General features: G+C 36.6%; 1 protein-coding gene across 1 annotated transcript in view; it reads right to left on the minus strand.

Moving 5' to 3' along the window:
• Window positions 1–8,849: 8,849 nt before the first annotated feature.
• The window catches only part of LOC112652334 (transmembrane protease serine 11F), a 93,979-nt gene continuing 82,017 nt past the window's right edge, over window positions 8,850–20,811 (minus strand). The window contains exons 9-11 of the mRNA XM_025435844.3: window positions 18,949–19,208; window positions 16,768–16,910; window positions 8,850–12,510 (exon numbers count right to left, since the gene is read on the minus strand). Coding sequence (XP_025291629.1) covers window positions 12,352–12,510; window positions 16,768–16,910; window positions 18,949–19,208 — 562 coding nt within the window. The 3' untranslated portion in view covers window positions 8,850–12,351. The remainder of the gene's footprint in view (window positions 12,511–16,767; window positions 16,911–18,948; window positions 19,209–20,811) is intronic.

Below are 20,811 nucleotides of genomic sequence, written 5' to 3' on the forward strand. Positions count from 1 at the left end.
CTTTAAGGTAGGAAAATGAAAATGTATTTGAGCCAATTGCCATTTTTAAGGGCTTCACCAGCTAATTATCTTCTCTCCATAGGCTCTCCTTTGTAGCTACAGAGGCATCTAACCTTCTTTGACTTTGGGTTTTCTTTTCTATCTATACAGTCCTTTTCTCCCCATTTGTCTTTGCCTACACATCTAAAATTTCCTTTCCCTTCTTTCTAGCATCGTTCTCAATTCAAAATCCGCCTGGCTGTAAGATTCAAGTAATTTAACCAGAATCTGTCTAAATAGAGTCCATAGACTTTGAAAACCTACACTCTAAGATGACTCCTCCAGGAGGATATCCTCGGTTTGCCTGGCTTTCACACCATCTGAATAACCCTTAACCCATGCTTTCCCTTCAGGCCGGCATCTAGTTTTAGTTTTGTTAATTCTCAGGTCTATAAATCCACTTCTCTCTAATGTTAGAGAGTGAAAGATTTGAGGCCAGAAATTTTGATGTTTTCTAATACACCTACCAGAACCTCTGCAAACACTTTGACATTGGGTACTTACTTTCTTTTAGTCAATTTGACAATCTATATTCTCGTATTTCCATCCCTCTTTTGTTTTGAAAGTTTTGCCAAAACAGGAACATATGATAATTACAATCAATAAATGAACATATGGACAAAATGTTCAAATTAGCTAATAAAGTTTTATATCTTTGTCAATTTTTCTATTAATGTGTAACAAAATGCTATAAACTAAGCCACTTAAAACAACAACCCCTTATTATCTATTTTTATTCTGCACATCAGAAATCCAGGCAAGCTCAACTTTGTTCTCTGCTTACTGTCTCAAGGGCTGAAAGCAAGGTGTGAGCTTAGCTGGGTTCCTTTGTAGAGGCTATGGTGAGAAATCATGTCCCAGCTCATTCAGTTCATTGGCAGAATTAAGTTCCTTGCAGAAAGACTAAGTTCCTTATTTCTTTGCTGCCTGTCAGCTGGGGCTGCCCTGCTTCTAGAGGCTACCTGCAATCCTTGATGCATGGTACTTTCCATCTTCAAGCTAGCACTAGTGCATCTTCTCACATTTACAATCTCTGACATTTCTCCTACCAGGAAGAGAAAATGCTCTACTTCTGAAGGATTAGATTAGACTTACCTGGTAAATCTCTTTTTAAATTAATTCAGGGTTAACTGGTTAGTAACCTTAATCATATCTATCAAATTCCTTTTGCCATGTAACATCATCATGGACGTACCTCATCTTATTCACAATGAGTTCAAGGCAGAAGATCTTGGAGGACCATTTTAGAATTTCTGCTTAATTGCAACTCTAAAAGAAAATATTTTTTCTTTTTTTTTAAGATTTTGTTTATTTATTCATGAGAGACACAGAGAGAGAGGCAGAGACATAGGCAGAAGGAGAAGCAGGCTCTTTGCATGAATCCTGATGGGGGACTCAATCCCTGGACCCTGGGATCACACCCTGAGCCAAAGGCAGACACTCAATCACTGAGTCACACAGCCATCCCGAAATATTGTTTTCTATCTTTTAAACTATATGATGAATACTGTTGGTCAATTTTAATGAAAATTTAACATCATTTACTCCAAGGATATGGTCAGTTGGTACAATAGTTTCAGAAAGCAAACTTGCTAATATGATAAGAAGGGAAAACATCTGTGCAAAAGGATTCATTTGTGTATATAACATTACAGTGTATTTAAAGCACTAGAAGTACCTTTTTAAAAACTGAAGGGAAGAAACCAAGATGAGAGATTAAAATGGAAAATAGGAAGAGAAGAATCATGAAGTTTTTGTGCATGAAGAAATGGAGTTTTTTTTTTTACCCCATAGGTCAGGAGTTCTTAATTTCTTTTTATGCCATGAGCATCTTTGGTTGTCTGGTGAAGACTATGGATCCCTTCTCATGATATTATTTTTTAGATGCATAACATAGAATATACAGAATTCTAAAGAAGCCAACATATAACAATATTGTTACTGGAAATTTTAAAAATTTGTGATGGAGTAATAAATATCCTTTTCTATAAACATAGTAAATCACAGGATATAGCAATGTTGAATAACATAATTTGTTGTAATGAGCATAAACTAAACATATGTTGATACATATGTAATAATTTAAATGAAAGAAAGGTATCTCTTTTGGCGACAAAGTCATTGATATAGGTTATGTTACTATTTTTATTTTTGTTTGAGGTTTTTTTGCCTATTTTATAATAGAAAGAAATAGTCAAATTCTTTAAAAGTTAATAAAAATAAAGTTAAGATTTATTTTCTATCCAAGTTTTGGACACTGTATTAAGTATATTAAGTATCTCTTCTGTAGAAGATGGAGAAATAAGTATTTGAAACAGAAGTGCATGATAATGGACTAGAGGACACCATGATTGAAGAAGGCAGATCATTTTGAGGTTCTTCAAAAAATCCAGATAAAAAATGATGGAAGTGGAATAGAAGTTAGAGTCATTTAGTTTTATAAGTTCAAGGAATTGAGGCAAAGTGTGGGTCATCACTTGGATGTTGAAATTGACCACAATGAAGACAAGAGTTAGAGAGGGTTATTTTAGCAAACAGTACCTCAGTAAATATGGGTAGTGATCAAGAGGTTGGCAGTGATTAGGAGGGGCAATATACAGTATAGCTAGAGTATGAGCCTATGTACTAAAAATACTATGTTTTTATATTAGTGTGTAGCAGTAATTGTTGGAAAACTATACAAGTATTTGGAAGCTTTTAGTTATATGTTGGAAGAATTTTGACTCTAGAGAGAAAAAGCAATCACGTGAGAGGCAGCCCGTGAGGAGACGTGTTAGATGGGGACATTCAGACTTCAGTAAGATGGTGGGGGGACATTCTGTGAAGAGGCTGAAGATCTGGGAATATTTTAATAAAAAGAAGCAAGTTGGTTCTCAGTGGAACCAACTGAGAAAGAGGGTAGTAGAGAAATGTTAAACCAGGAGGGAAGACAAAGAGCAATATGAGGAGACGTAGAAGAAGCCACAGGCATAAGGAGAAAGAAACAAAGGTGGAAAGGATGGGTGATTACAGGGCTCTTCATTTGGTTCAGTACTAGAGGGTTCATGAAGGATGCCTTAGTTTATAGTTCATGAGCTTGGTATAAAATTTAGTTGATAGCAGGCAAACCTGTCTTTCTGGGCCAGGTCTCTGTAGAGTAACTATTTGATGTGGCAATTCAAAGATAGCGATTAAAAAATGATGATTACAACATAGTACTAGGAGTCCTAGCCTCAGCAATCAGACAACAAAAAGAAATAAAAGGCATTCAAATTGGCAAAGAAAAAGTCAAACTCTCCCTCTTCACAGATGACATGATAACTATATAGAAAACCCAAAAGACTCCACCCCAACATTGCTAGAACTCATACAGCAATTCAGCAATGTGGCAGGATACAAAACTCAATGTCCAGAAATCAGTGGCATTTCTATGAGACTGAAGAAAGAGAAATTAAGGAGTCAATCCCATTTACAATTGCATCCAAAAGCAAAAGTACCTAGGAATAAGCCTAACCAAAGAGGTAAATGATCTATACCCTAAAAACTATAGAACACTTCTGAAAGAAATTGAGGAGGACACAGAGATGGAAAAATATTCCATGCTCATGGATTGGAAGAATTAATATTGTGAAAATGTCTATGCTACCCAGGGCAATGTACATGTTCAATGCAATCCCTATCAAAATACTATGGACTTTCTTCACAAATTTGGAACAAATAATCTTAAGATTTGTGTGGAATCAGAAAAGACCCTAAATAGCCAGGGGAATATTGAAAAAGCAAAGCAAAGCCAGGGGCATCACAATGCCAGATTTCAAGCTGTACTACAAAGCTGTGATCATCAAGACAGTGTGGTACTGGCACAAAAACAGACACATAGATCAATGGAACAGAATATAGAATGCACAAATGGGCCCTTAACTCTATGGTCAACTACTATTCAACAAAACAGGAAAGACTATCCACTGGAAAAAGGACAGTCTCTTCAATAAACGGTGTTGGGAAAATTGGACAGCCATGTGCAGAAGAATGAGAGACTAGACCATTCTCTTACACCATACACAAAGACAAACTCAAAATGTATGAAAGATCTAAATGTAAGACAAGAATCAATCAAAATCCTAGAGGAGAACACAGGCAACAACCTTTTTACTTGGCTACAGTACCTTCTTGCAAAATACCTCTATGAAGGCAAGGGAAACAAAAACAAAAATTAACTATTGGGACTTAATCAGGATAAAAAGCTTCTGCACAGCAAAAGAAACAGTCAACAAAACTAAAAGACAACCTACAAAATAGGAGAAGATATTTGCAAATGACCTATCAGATAAAGGGCTAGTATCCAAGATCTATAAAGAACTTATTAAACTGAACAGCAAAGAAACAATCCAATCATGAAATGGGCAAAAGACATGAACAGAAATCTCACAGAGGAAGACATAGACATGGCCAACAAGCACATGAGAAAATGCTCTGCATCACTTGCCATCAGGGAAATACAAATCAAAACCACAATGAGATACCACCTCACACCAGTGAGAATGGGGAAAATTAACAAGACAGGAAACAACAAATGTTGGAGAAGATATGGACAAAGTGGAACCCTCTTGCACTGTTGGTGGGAATGTGAACTGGTACAGCCACTGCGGAAAACTGTGGAGGTTTCTCAAAAGTTAAAAATAGAACTACCCTAAACCCAGCAATTGCACTACTGTGGGTATTTACCTCAAAGATAGTGTAGTGAAACACTGATGTAGTGAAATACTGGGATGCCTGCACCCCAATGTTCATAGCAGCAATGTCCACAATAGCCAAGCTGTGGAAGGAGCCTCGGTGTCCATCGAAAGATGAATGGATAAAGAAGATGTGGTCTATGTATACAATGGAATATTAGTCATCAGAAACGACAAATACCCACCATTTGTTTCAACGTGGATTGAAATGAAGGGTATCATGCTGAGTGAAGTAAGTCAGTTAGAGAAGGACAAACATTATATAGTTTCACTCATACGGGGAATGTAAGAAATAGTGAAAGAGAGTATAAGGGAAAAGAGGGAAAAAGAGTGGGAAATATCAGAGAGGGTGAGAAAACATGGGAGACTCCTAACTCTGGGAAACAAAGGGTTGTGGAAGGGGAGGTGATGGGGGTATGGGGTGACTGGGTGACAGGCACTCAGGGGGATACTTGATGGGGTGAGCATTGGGTGTTATACTATATGTTAGCAAATCGAACTTCAATTTAAAAAAATGATGATTATATCAAACCACATAGTCATTGAAAAATGTATAATATAATCTCAGATGAAAAAACACATAATTTTATATATGCTGTGTGTCAACTTTTTAAACTATATGTCAGAATATATAAGGATTGGAAGATTTTTAAAAATAGAAATAGTTAAAAAAAAATAGAAATAGTTAAGCTGATACAATTATGTGCCCTCTCTCTCTCAAAAAGTATTAGTTATTATGTTCCTGTAGTATTCTTTTAAGGGGATATATCAATCATCCATTTCTTTTACTTTAAAAAATACTTTTTTTTGGTAGTCCAACTATTATTACTATTTTAGTCCTCAAGGCCATGTTCCCCTGCAACCTGCTGATAAATCTGTTAAAAGACAAAACAACAAAAAAAGATTCTTAAAAGTCAGATCATTATAGCTATAATCCCTGACTCTGCAGTTAAAATGTGTTAATCTGTTCTTACCTGTATCACTTTATAACCCTTGAGCAAGTTATTAACATAAGCTTAGGCTTCCCTCAACAAAGGGGAACAAGAATATGTAGCATAACCACAGAATCTTAGTGTAAACTAACATGGGTTTAGTAATTCAGAATAATCAGATTTTAAGACACCTGGTGAAGGGACTGGAAAGTTGGTTGGAGACTTGGGATATAAGATGACATTGGTTCCTGGTAAAATTAAATTGCCTTTCACTTGGAAAACTGTATGTTTAATAGTTGACTTCCTGCTGGTTCAGACAATGATATGCAATCACTTGTACACAGCCAATAAAATATTTCAGAAGCAAAAAAAAAAAAAAAAAAAAAAAAGGGCCTTTAGTCCTTGAGTCCAACTATTATTATTATTATTATTATTATTCACTTTTCTCTGAAACTTTTATCAAGTAGCTGTTGCTTAATATTTGTCTTTCCAAAAGCTTCTCTTTTACTTTCAGATTCTATTGATGTTTAAATTCTCCTTTTCTTCATGGCATCTCAGCCTGTTCATTCAACTTCCTAATGCTCTTTCCCTAAGAATTATCTCTTGTAGGACAAACACTAATGGATTGAACACTTATCCCCAAAATTCAGTAGTCTCCACATAGATCTAAACAGGAAAATATTTGTTTGAGGTTTAGCAAAAGGTGCTTGTTTTGAATACTGTGAAAGATTTCAAAGGTGAAGTAAGCATCACTGAGAGTTCTTTGAAATAGGGTCAGGAAGACACTCAGGAGGCAGGCCTATGCTTGCCTCCTCTTTCAATTTTGGTAACACCATGGACTCTTTACTTTTGTCAGCTGCAACTTGTCAATTGCTCCTGGCCCACCCTCTGGAACACATCTTTCTACTTTGGACCAAAATAGAGATTTTGTAACACCTCTTAGCTAAATAGTCAATAAATGTGTTACATAATTTAGCTCTGCCAGCACCAAGCATAATTCCTTCAAAACAAGTTATGTAACCTTGTGGTTTTTGCCTTTGTAACTGCATTCGCCTGCTTACAATCCGGAGCACATTTTCAGTTTCTGTCCACTGTCTCCTGGATTGCATTTCCTAAGACCCCTCAAAACTATTTTGGTTGCTTTATAACCTCTTCTTTTTGGTCGATTATACAGATGATGAGAAGTGGCTATTAGGGATGCTTGGGTAGCTCAAGTGATTAAGCATCTTTGGCTCAGGTCTTTGGCTCAGGTCATGATCCTGGGGTGCTGGGATCGAGTTCTGCATCAGGCTCCCAAAAGGGAGTCTGCTTCTCCCTCTGCCTCTGTCTTGACTCTCTCTGTGTGTCTCCCATGAATAAATAAATAAAATCTTTAAAAAAAAAAAAAAGAAAGAAAGTGGTTATTAAAACCATTAAGAAGGCAGTCTCATACATTTATGAAATTTCTCTCTGGAAATATTTGAAAAGTGGGCATCTGAACATCTTTTACAGAGAACACCTAAGTCTGGGAGTAGAAAGAGAAGAAAATCTAACAGGATGATTTCCTTTTCTATGAAACCACATTTTAAAATAAAAGGTGGGACATAGATTCTGACAATAGAACAAAGTGTATAAAAATAGAACTTCACAGGAAAGCTATGACAACTGCTTCGCATTCTCTTTATTGCATAGCTTTGTTACTTACAGAACTTTTAATAATCCAGAATATAGACTAAGATGTTACAAAGCAGAGTTTTAAAAATATACTTTGTTAAATGCTTACTTTGGACTACTTTTGATATTTTCCATGGTCAACTGTATAATAACTTTTAAAAGTAATTTTAAATATTTGAGCACAGAGTCCAATGGGGAGCTTGATCTCATGACCCTGAGATCATGACCTGAGCTGAAATCAAGAGTCAGATGCTTAACTGACTGAGCCTCCCAGGTGTCCCTGGATTATAAAGCTATTAAGTGAAAAACCATTTCATTTGCCTATTTTTCTTTTTGCAATAAATTAATATTAAAAATAATGTATATGAGTGGCATTATATGCTATTTCTTTTCAAGAAAATGCTAAATATAATTTCAACAAAACAATAGTATTTGCAAACTATGCAAAGCGATAGTATGGATAAATGAAAACGGTAACACAATATAAAAACATGATGACAATCTTAGTGCAAGTTTGTCATCAGTTGTGTGATCAGTACCTAGCAATATATTTTGCACTTTTCAAACAAGCTTTAAACATGTTCTGACTTTTGGATGTTATTATTCAACAGGGAAGTTTCATAAATATCATGAGGTAGATAGGTCAATGTCTCATTGCAGAGATTGAAGGCAGTAGGAAATAAAGTTTTATTTGTTTTTAATTGTATGATATGATTGCATTACTCTCATTCTTATTAGCTACAATTAAAACTTAAAGACAAAGAAAATATTGAAACCTGTAAAAGAATATTTATTGTAGGTATGTACAAAAACAGCTTAATCAAAGTTTTTAATATACTACATTTTCGTGGGCTTTCTGTAGCTTTATCTGTTTATAAAACAGATTTTTTGAGGCAGTAAAAAGAGGAAAGAGAAAAATAGACATTTGTTGTTTAGTAGAGTTCAAAATCTTTTGCTACTCCTCACTTAAAAATAGTATAGAATTTTAATTTCTACCATATTAAAGGTTTAAATTACTGTCAATTAACCAGCTCTAGAGCTTTGCCGCATAAAAATTACCCTCATTTCTTTAGGTATAGTTGGGTATACTTTTTTTTTTTTTTTTAATTTTTATTTCTTTATGATAGTCACAGAGAGAAAGAGAGAGAGAGGCAGAGACATAGGCAGAGGGAGAAGCAGGCTCCATGCACCGGGAGCCCGACGTGGGATTCGATCCCGGGTCTCCAGGATCGCGCCCTGGGCCAAAGGTAGGCACTAAACCGCTGCGCCACCCAGGGATCCCTAGTTGGGTATACTTTTTTTTTTTTTTTTTTTTTTTAATTTTTTTTTTTTTTTATTTTTTTATTTATGATAGTCACAGAGAGAGAGAGAGAGAGGCAGAGACACAGGCAGAGGGAGAAGCAGGCTCCATGCACTGGGAGCCTGATGTGGGATTCGATCCCGGGTCTCCAGGATCGCGCCCTGGGCCAAAGGCAGGCGCCAAACCGCTGCGCCACCCAGGGATCCCCCCTAGTTGGGTATACTTTTAAGTGGTGTTGTTTATCCTAGTTGTAAAACTGTTTTCATCCAATGATGCTTTGCTGAAAACCATGTGAATTTAACTTATCTCACTGTTGTTTTGTTTTGCTTTGTTTTTGCATGGAGAAACACTGATTACAACAATCTAATTCCAGTGACTTCTAGAACTGCAATATTCCTGGCTGGTGACACCTGCATAACTCAGATGAGAGTAGTGGGAAGAACACTGGACTGGCCGAGGGTTATTTTTCGTTTTCATTATTACATGAAGGAATGCCTTAAACACAGAGCCCCCCAAAACAAACATATTAACAACGTGACAGATTTATTCAGTTGAAAAGGGTAGATTCCCATTAATATATTTTTGTTCTTATTGTTGTCGAACTACGATTTTTACTGAGAGATGGTTAAATATTGCAAAAATTTTGGTCCAATCTTGTTCTAGCACTAAAACTAACCCTTTAGTTTTCATGGCACCCCAAATTCCATCAGGATTCTACAGGGATTTTGTGCTGTATTGTTTACTGTCAGTTTAATAGATTTGACCTGTCTTTCAAACAATGCATCAAACAAATTGTAGTTTTTTGTTTTTTTTTTAAGACATGAATATTACTATAACATTGACAACACGAGGCAAAAGCAGGTTTGCTTTTTTAAAAACCACAATATTTTTGCAAAATTCATAAGGCAATACTATTGATAAATAAAAATGTCAATACTGTAAAAAAAACCTCACTTTTTTTACAATCCATGTATTTGCAGCATCGTCTGTACTGATAACAGTTTACAATAATACATTTTGCATTTTTTTGCAGGCTTTAAACATTCTTCAACTTTTCAACTTACTCAACAGGAAAGCCTCACAACAATGCCATGAGGTAGATCATTTAATGTCTCATTTGATAGATGGAAAACATGAGGTAAAAGGTATTGCATGATTCCTATAACAACACTCAATAGGTCAGATAGCAAGCTAAAAATAGGGCATGTATATCCTGTTTTAAAAATCTATTTTCCATTTCTCAGATTTACTTAATGGCCTTTTGTACTTATTCCTCTCATTTGCATTAAAATATCTTGAATTGAATTGAGCATTGATTATCTAAGTCAGTGTACAGTTTCACAGATACATGCAAAAAAGCTATCAATCTTATGAAATGTAAATATAGCTACACAAAAGCATATATTCATTGTTATAGAACTTACACAGTAGAAATTTATTTATTTTATATACAGATTTGTTTTCCTGTTTTTAACAAAGATTTTGTTTAGCTTTAATATAAAAAGGTCAGTCTTGAATCAAGTATTTCTTAAATTTACTAAATATTCTCTAGAAAGCTTTGGGTGTTTCTCTGCATATAGAAGAAACTATAAACATTTAAGTTTTTACTCTGCTCTTCTACTGATATTTAATTATTAATTGTCATCAATTCAGAAATTTGGTGACATTTTCTTTTTAAAAGGAAAGTGTACAAGGATGATCTTTTGTGTTTATTGTATTTTAATATCAAGATGTAAATAATAACTAGGAAAACTTTAAAGTTAGATTTATCTTGCTTACATATATTACAGATAAACACATATACATAAAAATTAACAAAACTTTGTCACTAAAGAAACAGAAAGGCTAGATCTTTCTCTGATAAATCAGAACAAATCTAGTACTTGTGGTCTCACATCTGAGCCCTAAGGATGAATACTGCTGCATTTCTAGTCATAACCCTGGTGACAGCCGACCATGTACCATGCAACTGTGTCTATGACAGACATAGTCGCAAATATACGGAGATATCAAAAATGATTTTAAAAATCGAGTATTTTACTTAGGGTTTTTTTTACAGTGTAATTTAAGCATTCTGACATCAAATACATGATTTTAAAGGATAGCTTTTTAAAAGCATATTGTTTCATTGAGTCCAAGGCACATTAATAATAATTAATAGTAGGTAGTCCCTATTGAGATACTGTGTGCAGACACTATTCCAAGTGCTTTGCTTCTATTAATGCATTTAATCCTCATAACAACCATATGAGGTAGATAGTATTTTTATTTCTATTGTAGAGATGAAAGTGCTGATGCACAGAGATGTTAGGAAACTGGTGCCAGGACACACAGTTCATATGTGGCAGAGCCAACATTTAAGCTTGGGCAGGTGGTTCCAAAGCCTGTGTCTCTCTCTTTTTTTTTTTTAAAGATTTTATTTATTTATTCATAGAGACAGAGACAGAGAGAGAGGGGGGCAGAGACACAGGCAGAGGGAGAAGCAGGCTCCATGCAGGGAGCCCGACCCGGGACTCAATCCTGGGTCTCCAGGATCACGCCCTGGGCTGCAGGCAGCACTAAACCGCTGCGCCACCGGGGCTGCCCCAAAGCCTGTGTCTCTATCACTAGACTCTGGGCTCTATTTAAGCCCCAAAGTCATTCACTCATTTGACAAATTAACTTAGTTTATCTTAAAGCTCATGGAGGCATTCCTTTCCTCCATATACAAGAAACATCCACACAGTGCTCAATATACATGAGGTACTGTTCTAAGTGCTTATACAAATCAATTCTCCCAACCTGATAGATATCTGACCTGTCAGAGAGCTGAAGACTTACAAAAGCACCAGTTACAATATGCTGATGTAAATATTTCTAAATAAATAATTGGACAGCTCATTCCACCAAAAATCTAAGGAGTATTCTCCCTATTAATCTTTTGGAAACAACTTTGTGTGCCTATGTCCCATTAGTTCTTTTTATATTCTTTGTCCACATGGAAAAATGCTCCCAAGATTCTTCCTTTGTCTTCTTCCTGGTCCAACTTCAACAGATATATGAACAGCAAGATGCTGTTAAACAATGAATCAAAAATGCTTCTTAGCAATACAACATGCATCCTGAAGCTAGTGCTTATGTGTATAACAATATTAACAATACATTCAGATACACTCAAACATGTTTTAAATGGCAACTCTTCTTGTTAATGATAATCCTTTGTATTATTATTTACAAACCCAGGTTGGAGTTCAAGTTATATTGTAAGTCCATACTTCTCCATTCTAGCCATTGAATGTCCAGCCATTAGTTTTAGAATGTTGAAGCTCTGAATTCTCGGGGAATGATGTTTTGCTACAAGAGTTACAAATGCTCCAGGTTATTATATATTAAGTTTTTGGCAGCCCTGGGAGCTCTTCATATTCTGTGAAAAAATGATGTTTCTTATCTTCCATCAGAGGAAAAGATTTGTAAATACTCATCTTATTAATAAGCATCAGTTTCCCTTGTGAAGAGTGAAGAGTTGGTTCAATTGCCATTTGCTGTGTCTTCCTCCCTCAGGGTAGAAAGAGTTCTCTATGCAAAGACCACCTTGTGATATTAAATTAGTCTGAGTCAGAGGATTTCTTGACATCCAGAAAAAAAACCTGATCCAAACCACATGACTATAAATAATACACAACATGCAGGGACTTCAGCTTCGTGTGCCATGGATATAATTCATGGACAATTCACACTAGATGCCAGTCTTTGAAGCAATCCATTCTCGATACTGAGTCACTCTCGTGTAGACCCCAGGTTTTTTGGGCAGAGCACATGACTGTCCCCAACTTACTATACCAACTAAGTACCAGATGTCATGATTATCATAAACCAGTGGTCCACCAGAATCACCCTTGAGAAAAAACAAAAATACATTTAAAATTATTAAATCCAATTTTTAATTCAGGAAGAAAGTCACTGCAATATCTCCCTTCCATAGAGGAAAAAAAAAAAAAGGAAATTGGTACATGGAACAGGCAGCCAGACTAGAAATAAATTATATGATGTGTTTCTCTGAATTGAGTTAAAATTTTGTCCAAGACATTAAAGTGCATTGTTTTCTAGAAAGGCTAAACCTCATTCATAAGGAATGGTTACACTATTTCTGGTTCAATATCTTTGGATTTTTTTCTAGTTTGATTAGATAACTTATGCATGATTTAGTAAGTACATATATATAAAAGTTAGTATCCATGAGCATAGGTGGAAAGCTTTGATGATCTCTGAGTAAAGTTAGACTCTATATTATAGACCAATTCTTGGTCTTCTTGTCTTTCATACACCTAATTCTAATTTATGTTTGCTTGTTGGATTTCATATAAGCCCTCTTAAATCTGTTTTGGAACAAGGACAATTAAGTAAATAAACAGATATACATGTAGTGGTTGAAAGTATGGTCTTGGTAATTGAACTGCTAAGTTTCAAGACTAGCTCTGTTAATTACTGGCTGTGTGACTTACGGTAAGATAATTAACCTCTCTGTGCCTCTTCCACCTCACTCATTTATCCTTTTACCAACTACTTTTATCAAGTATTTATTGAGTTCCAGCTGTGTCCCAGGCATCCTGATGGGCATTCAGGATTCATCATGACCAAAAGTAAATGTTCCCTATACTCATAAACTTGAAGTTTAGGTTATAAAAAGAATATTAAACAAGCCCACATATTTCATCTCCTGATGAGATGTAATTGAGCTAATATCTAAAGGATTTAAGCATGAAAAGGAAGGTGGAGATATAAGATGTTCTAAACAGAGGGAACAGCATTGCAAATGCTCTTTGGCATGTAGGAGCCTGGCATACACAAAAGTCTGGGGGAAACAAAAGCAGGACTGAAGAGAAGACAGCAAGGGGGCAAGTACTGTGTGATGAGAATGGAGAGGTCAGGAGAACTAGTCCTTGAGGAACCATGTGGGTCCTTCTTAGAAGTTATATTTTCTATCTTAAGACTGAAGGTAAGCCACTAAAGTTTTTTAAGAAGGAGTTTAACAGGATATCAGATTAGTATCTTGTTAGAAATCATTGTGGCTTTCATATGACTAATGCAGGAAAGGAGTATAAAGGTAAATATAAGGAAACTAGCTGGATGACTAATTTCTCTGGATGGCGGGAGGTGGAGGTGGTGAAGATAAAGTGGGACAAGGGAAGCAAGAGATGACAGAGATATTTAAGGAGGTGAAATCCATGGGATTAGGTAATCAATTGGGTAAGGGGTAGAGAAAGAATGCTAGAGTGCCTTCTAGTCTCTAGCTAAATAGAATGAAAGGCGATGCCTTTCATAGAGACAAAAAAAAGAGAGGATCAGGTTGAAGGGGCAGAGAGCAGAAGAGTGTGTGACAGGTGTGACACTTTGAATTTGAGATATCTTTGAAATATCCAAGGGGAGTTGTCAAGTAGGAACTGAATATGTAAATCTGGAGATCAGAGGGGAGGTTGGGACTAGAAGTATAAATTCATGAATCATCTGTCAAAGGATGGCATATGAAGCTAAGGAAGAAAGTCAGGTCTTCTAGGGAGAAAGTATACAGTAAAAAGAGGGGCAGAATAGACCAAAATTTAATAGCAAGGATTAAGAGAATGAGCCTGCAAGGGAAGTAAAGAGAGAAGAAGCAGACAGACATGTAAGATGAAAATCATTACAAGCCAAGGAAGACAAGAAAGAGGGAGTGGTAAGCATTATTAGAAGGTGCTAGGAGATGAAAAAAAAAAGAGTAAAACAAAAAGATATTTGTTGAAGGTCATTGGTAGATCAGTGGAAACCTCAAGAAGAGCTATTTTGATGAAGTGATTCAGCAGAAACTATACTGAAATGGTGTGAAGGGGGCTGAGAAAATTGAGACAGTGAGTATGAACATTTTCCCGAATATTTCACAGTCAAGAGATAAGATGTGGTGCTAGCTGAAGGCATTATGGGTCAAGAAAAAGTTGGGTTTTTTTTTGTTTGTTTGTTTTGTTTTGTTTTGCCTTAACTTAAGAGAGTTGAATAGGATGCCTGGGTGGCTCGGTAGTGGAGCATCTGCCTTTGACTTGGATAATGATCCTGGAGTCCCACATCGGGTTCCCCGCAGGGAGCCTGCTTCCCCCTCTACCTATGTCTCTGCCCCTCCCTGTGTGTGTGTGTCTCTCTCTATGAAAAAATAAAGTATTTTTTAAAATAAATAAATAAAAAAAACTAAAAAAGAGAGATGAATAGAAAAGGATCTAGTTGCAAGAGAACTCTTGACTATGAAAAGAGAGGAAACAATGCTAATGTAAACTTCCCCAAAAGGCCAAGAAGAAAATGAGCAGAGAAGGGATCAGCCTCAGAGAAGAGGTCACTTTCCTGTTATGACCTAAGCTGAAGGTGGAGCAAAGGGGTTCAGATGAAGACAGGTCTGCCGCTTGGTGCTGGGAAGATGAGAAAATCCTCTACTTATGACTTCTATTTTTCCTTGAAAACTGGAAAACAAATAATCAGTTGAGAATAAAAAGGTAGAAAAAAGGGATCCCTGGGTGGCGCAGCGGTTTGGCGCCTGCCTTTGGCCCAGGGCACGATCCTGGAGACCCGGGATCGAATCCCACGTCAGGCTCCAGGTGCATGGAGCCTGCTTCTCCCTCTCCCTCTGCCTGTGTCTCTGCCTCTCTCTCTCTCTGTGTGTGACTGTCATAAATAAATAAAAAATTTAAAAAAATGGTAGAAAAAATCCCAAAAGTTAAGGAAAGTGGAAAGTGTAGGGAAAATTCAGAGGAAGGTGGATTTGGAAAAAAAACACAAAAATAAGATTGTCACTTTTGTTATCCAGAACGTATAGTGGTACCAATGTGTTCTGTTATAATTTTTCCAGGAGCATATGACTTCATAAGTACAGGCAGAGAGAGAGAGAGAAAGAGAGATTAAGTAATTGAGTTCTTCCAGCTTTGGGATTTTGTCAGACAGAAACACTGAAAAGAGAGATCAAGAAGAGAACTTGGGATATTAGCAAGTGTTCAGAGAATGATTAATAGTGAAATCTAAGTTGGTCAAGTTGACAGTGGAAGAAAGAATGAATGGAATGTGATAAAGCAGAGAAGCAATGGTCTATATATCTTTATGAAGTCGAAGAAAAGTGACATTTTATTCAGCCAACAAATATTTGTGCCAGGCACTGTGTTAGGTGTTGGTAATATAGTAGTAAATCAAATAGACCCCCCCAAACCTGTGCCTTCATGAAGTTTATATTCTGGTTTAGTGGGAGAGACAGAAAATAAACCATCTAAATAAAATAGATTATATACTGGATGGTGATAAAAGCTAAAGGACAAAATAAAACAAAGAAAGGACACTATATACATATGTGTGGCTGTGTATGTTGGGGGATGAGGACTGGTAGGTTGAGGTGCAACATAAAGAGCGTGGCCTAAGGAGCAGGAATAGCTTAAAATGCAGGCCAGAAGGATTGAAGATAGTTGTTAAATAGGAAGATTTGGGGAATTAGTATTTTTGGACATGGAACAATTTTGGGTGACAAGGCTCAAGATGTGACTCTAGAAATGATGACTGAGAAGTGAAGATCACTGGGGGTTAGGAAACTAGGAACTAAAAATCCAAGATTTCAATCGTGGGATCGACATTAGTACTACAGGCTTGGGATGGAGAGGAAAGCTGTTTCAAGTATCAAGATCATTGTAGAGAGAGAGGGATGAAGAGAGAGACTTGTAGGCCAGGGAATGAAAACAAGATGCACGAGAGATGATGCCAAAGCCGAATAAATGGTCTTCAGAGGAGAGATTTCTCTGTCTTTTGTTTCCAATTTTGTTTAAGAAAAAAAATAGAATAGAACAGTAATTGTTTGAACCAGAAATAGGGAGCAATTAGACTTTAATCTCTTAATTTGCAAAATAGGCATAATAATAGTACCTCTTCGATTTCACCATATTAAATAAAACAATATATAAAAAATGCTAAGCTCTTGGCTTGGTACCCAGTAAACACTCGATACAAGAACTTTTTAATATTATGATTATTAAATAAACTGAATTCTTGGTGAAAGAGATGACTTTTTTTTTCCTCTCCCAGAGGAAATACATGCCAAGTTTAGAAATAGCTAATGGAAATTTTCCTTTCAAAATTTTGACGTTGGTTTTGGACTTACCTTACATGCATCTACTTTTCCTTCCATGAATCCAGCACATAGCATTCCTGAAGTTATCAGGCCATCGTACACATCCTTTCTATTACACACATCGGTGCTTATGGTTTCAACCCTGGCTTGCCGAAGTTTATTTTGTGTGGGTCCTATTACACAAACAAACATACACATACAAACAGAAAATGTGTTCTTTGAATATAACTGTATCTAAAACATGTAAAACACATATATTGCATATTCCTAGGAACAAAAACAAAAGATTATTAACATTAATTATAATGAATTATTGCCTGATTTATGTTGTTTCATAAATGTCTAAATGCAAGGAGCTATACACATGCACATTCCAATATTATATCATATTTGTGAAGCTTCAAGTTATTAGAACCCTTACAAAACTATATGTAATAGTGTTCGTGGATGCACTTCTGTTTTTTCATGAGAAGAGGGTTCGCCATACTGATCTTGACCAATTGCTACCCTTTTCTGTATAAGGAAATTAAGTCTCAGGGAAGTACATTTATTTTCTGAAAGATATTCAAGCAGAAACCAGTGCATGAGCTGCACAGTGCTATTTGCCCTATTCTATGTTATAGTACGTTATTTAGGGGTGTCTTGAAGCATGGGAACAGAACCAATGCCCAAGATATGTTAGCAATCTCATGCCAGTATGGAGAAAGGTTGGAGGTTACATGAAGGAAAGGAACACAGGAGTCCTAAGGAAGTAGTTTAGGACTCCAGATTGAAGCTGTTGGTGAGTAGTCCTAAATTAGTGATGAAGGCAGAGAACACGAAAGGAGACTTGTAACAACATCTCACCAAGTCCAGTTGGAGATGAGGCTTTTGGGAAATTTTACATATAATAGAGCTCTGTCAAGAAAAAAAAAAAAAAAAGCCAGGGGTTCCTGGACGGCTCAGTTGGTTAAGCATCTGCCTTCAGTTCAGGTCATGATCCCAGGGTCCTGGGATCCATCCCCGCCCCCCCATTGACCTCCCCGTTCAGCAGGGAGTCTGCCTCTCCCTCTGCCCCTCCTCCTGCTTGTGCTCACTTACAAATAAATAAGTAAAATCCATTAGCATTTGTCTCTTACTTTCTTCAGGATGATCTTTGATAGAACCTTAAACATTTCTTATTTCCCACTTTAAAACAATTGATTTCTCTCTTCAGTGTGGAATGAGCTAATACCTAGAAATCTTAAGTTCTGGTCTCCGATTTATAGAACTGGTATCTTTCAACACCCATGAGATGAGACAGATGAAAAGAAATATATTTTAAATTAACTAATCAAAACATTCACAACACACTTTATGCTTATAATCATCAGAAATCCTCATTAAAATGAGGAAGAATTTAGACAGAAAGAAGAAAGAAAGGAAAGAAAGAGAAAGAGAGAAAGAAAGAAAGAAAGAAAGAGAAGAAGAAAGAAAGAAAAAGAAAGAAAGAAAGAAAGAAGAGAAAGAAAGAAAGAAAGAAAGAAAGAAAGAAAGAAAGAAAGAAAGAAAGAAAGAAAGAAAGAAAGAAAAAAGCTCTATCATTGGGGCACCTAAGTGACTCAGTCAGTTAAGGGTCTGACTCTTGGTTTCAGCTCAGGTCATGGTCTCAGGGTTGTGAGATTGAGCCACATGTCAGGCTCTGCGTTCAGTGTGGACTTTGCTCAAGATTCTCTCCCTCGCCTTTTCCTTCTGCCTCTCCCCCGCTACTCCTTTGCCCATATGCTCTCTCTCTCTCCATAAATAAATACATAAATACATAAATAAATACATACATAAATAAAATCTTTAAAAAGCTATCATTAAGATTGTGATCTGAAGTATATGCTAACTAGGAGTTTCAACCTCTGGGAAACACAATTTAGACTACTCCCTTGTAGTTCCGTAGTAGTATTTTGGCCCTTCTTGTAGCACCTAAAATTTTTTGGCCCTTCTTGTAGCACCTAAAATTGTCCGTTCTTCTCTTCTCTATTAGCCTTTCCTCTTTTTCACTGCTGCTCCAATTAATTGTGAACTCAAGGAAAAGGACCCGATTCCTTTTACTTTCTAACCATACCATCCTGTTCTGCTCTAGGCCATACACATTGGAAGCATCAACATTATTTTTACGAAAAGTATGAAAAGGGATTCCTAGGACAGCTCCTTAGAGTTCAAGATAAATGTGTACTAAGTATATTAGTTTGAACTACTCACCATCATCTACAATGGATCCGAAACCTGTGACAAATACACTTGTTTTAGGTGGCAACTTTATAGATGAATCTGGGAGGCAAACTCTCTGGACTATATTTGAAAACTCAACTCGAGTAGTAAGCTGAGCCAAAGCAATGTCATTTTCATTTGTTTCTCTGTGGTAGTTTTCATGAAGGATAATTTTCCCCAGACTTCGCTGCACTGCAGGTGGTGTTATAGTTGTACCAAAAGTAGCAATCCATTGCCTTGGGTCTTTATTTCTGCAAAAAATTTAAGAGTAAGGTTTGTGATGTTCAACTGTATCTTTTAAAAGAGATTGAGATTGTATTTCTTGGCGCACCTGGGTGGCTCAGTGGTTGAGCATCTGCCTTTGGCTCAGGTCATAATCCCAGGGTCCTGGGATCGAGTCTTGCATCCAGCTCCCTGCATGGAGCCTGCTTCTCCCTCTGCCTGTGTCTCTGCCTCTCTCTCTCTCTCTCTGTGTCTCTCATGAATAAATAAATGAAATCTTTTTTTAAAAAAAGAGATGAAGATTGTATTTCTCCCAACTACTGGGATTATGCTCCTGAAAAATCTCTCTGGTGGGAGAATTTGCCATTGTTGGCCTTATGGCAAATAGAGTTTAAAATATTAATGAGACAAGTGAGTGTACAAAAGCCCTTAAAAATATTTTACATCCTCTAAAATTAAAAGGAGCACAGCAGCTAATTGGAATTTTAATGCTTTATTTTTATTAATAATAGTAACTGATATTTATAATTAATTGCCAATCTTTTAATTCCTTGTTAAAAACTCTTCAGATTCCTTCTTCTATAATTTCAATGAAATGTGTAGAAATTTATTTTGATTTGTTTTGGATAATATGGATACTAGGAGGCATTTTCCGTCTGTACCAGACATTCCAACCATTCTTACTTAATGACTTACTTGTTTGCTCTTGTATACTGTAGCTTACTGTGATCTTTGACACAAAGTGTGATCTTCCCTGCTTCACAAACACTTATGTGCACACTGGTTTGTTTCTCCACCCTCTGCCCATACACTATCCAGATATTGAAGAGCTAAGCAGATCTAATTCAATGTCATGCTGTTAGACTCTCCCCTTGCCCCACCACTCCTGCTTTTGACCTGGTCTGGTCAGTCCCTTTTAGCATTTTTGAGGATCTTCCCCACACAGAAGCTTTTCTCTCCCACAAGCTTCCATTACAAGCAAATTCTCTCTAGTACTACTCTCTCTTTACCTCCCTATTCTTTCCCAAAGCCCAGTTTCCTGTTTTTCTACTTATCCCTGTGAAATATATAGAATCTTGAAATTGTCTGTGTAAAGGAAAATTATGTAGAAGGAGATCACACGGAGAAGAATTCGTAAAGGGGGTTTCCTTGTTCATGCAGGATTACTGTGTTGGTGAATCATGAACTTCTAAATGTAGTAAAAAACCTGAAAGATCAGTGATTTTCAAAGTATTCTGTACTGCCCTCAGGGATGAGCAGGCTTGGTGTGTCTAAGAGTGGGAGGAAGAAAGGAGGTGGGCATCACAAAGACCTAGAGATGGGGAAGGCTATTTTATTTATTTAATACTTTAAAGGAAGATTTTATTTGACGCAGAAATCTTAGGGCTGTACGACCCAGCAATTGCACTGCTGGGGATTTACCCCAAAGATACAGATGCAGTAAAACACCGGGACACCTGCACCCCGATGTTTCTAGCAGCAATGTCCACAATAGCCAAACTGTGGAAGGAGCCTCGGTGTCCATGGAAAGATGAATGGATAAAGAAGATGTGGTTTATGTATACAATGGAATATTCCTCAGCCATTAGAAATGACAAATACCCACCATTTGCTTCCACGTGGATGGAACTG

The sequence above is a fragment of the Canis lupus genome, chromosome 13 (assembly GCF_003254725.2).
Source record: "Canis lupus dingo isolate Sandy chromosome 13, ASM325472v2, whole genome shotgun sequence".
NCBI lineage: Eukaryota > Metazoa > Chordata > Mammalia > Carnivora > Canidae > Canis > Canis lupus.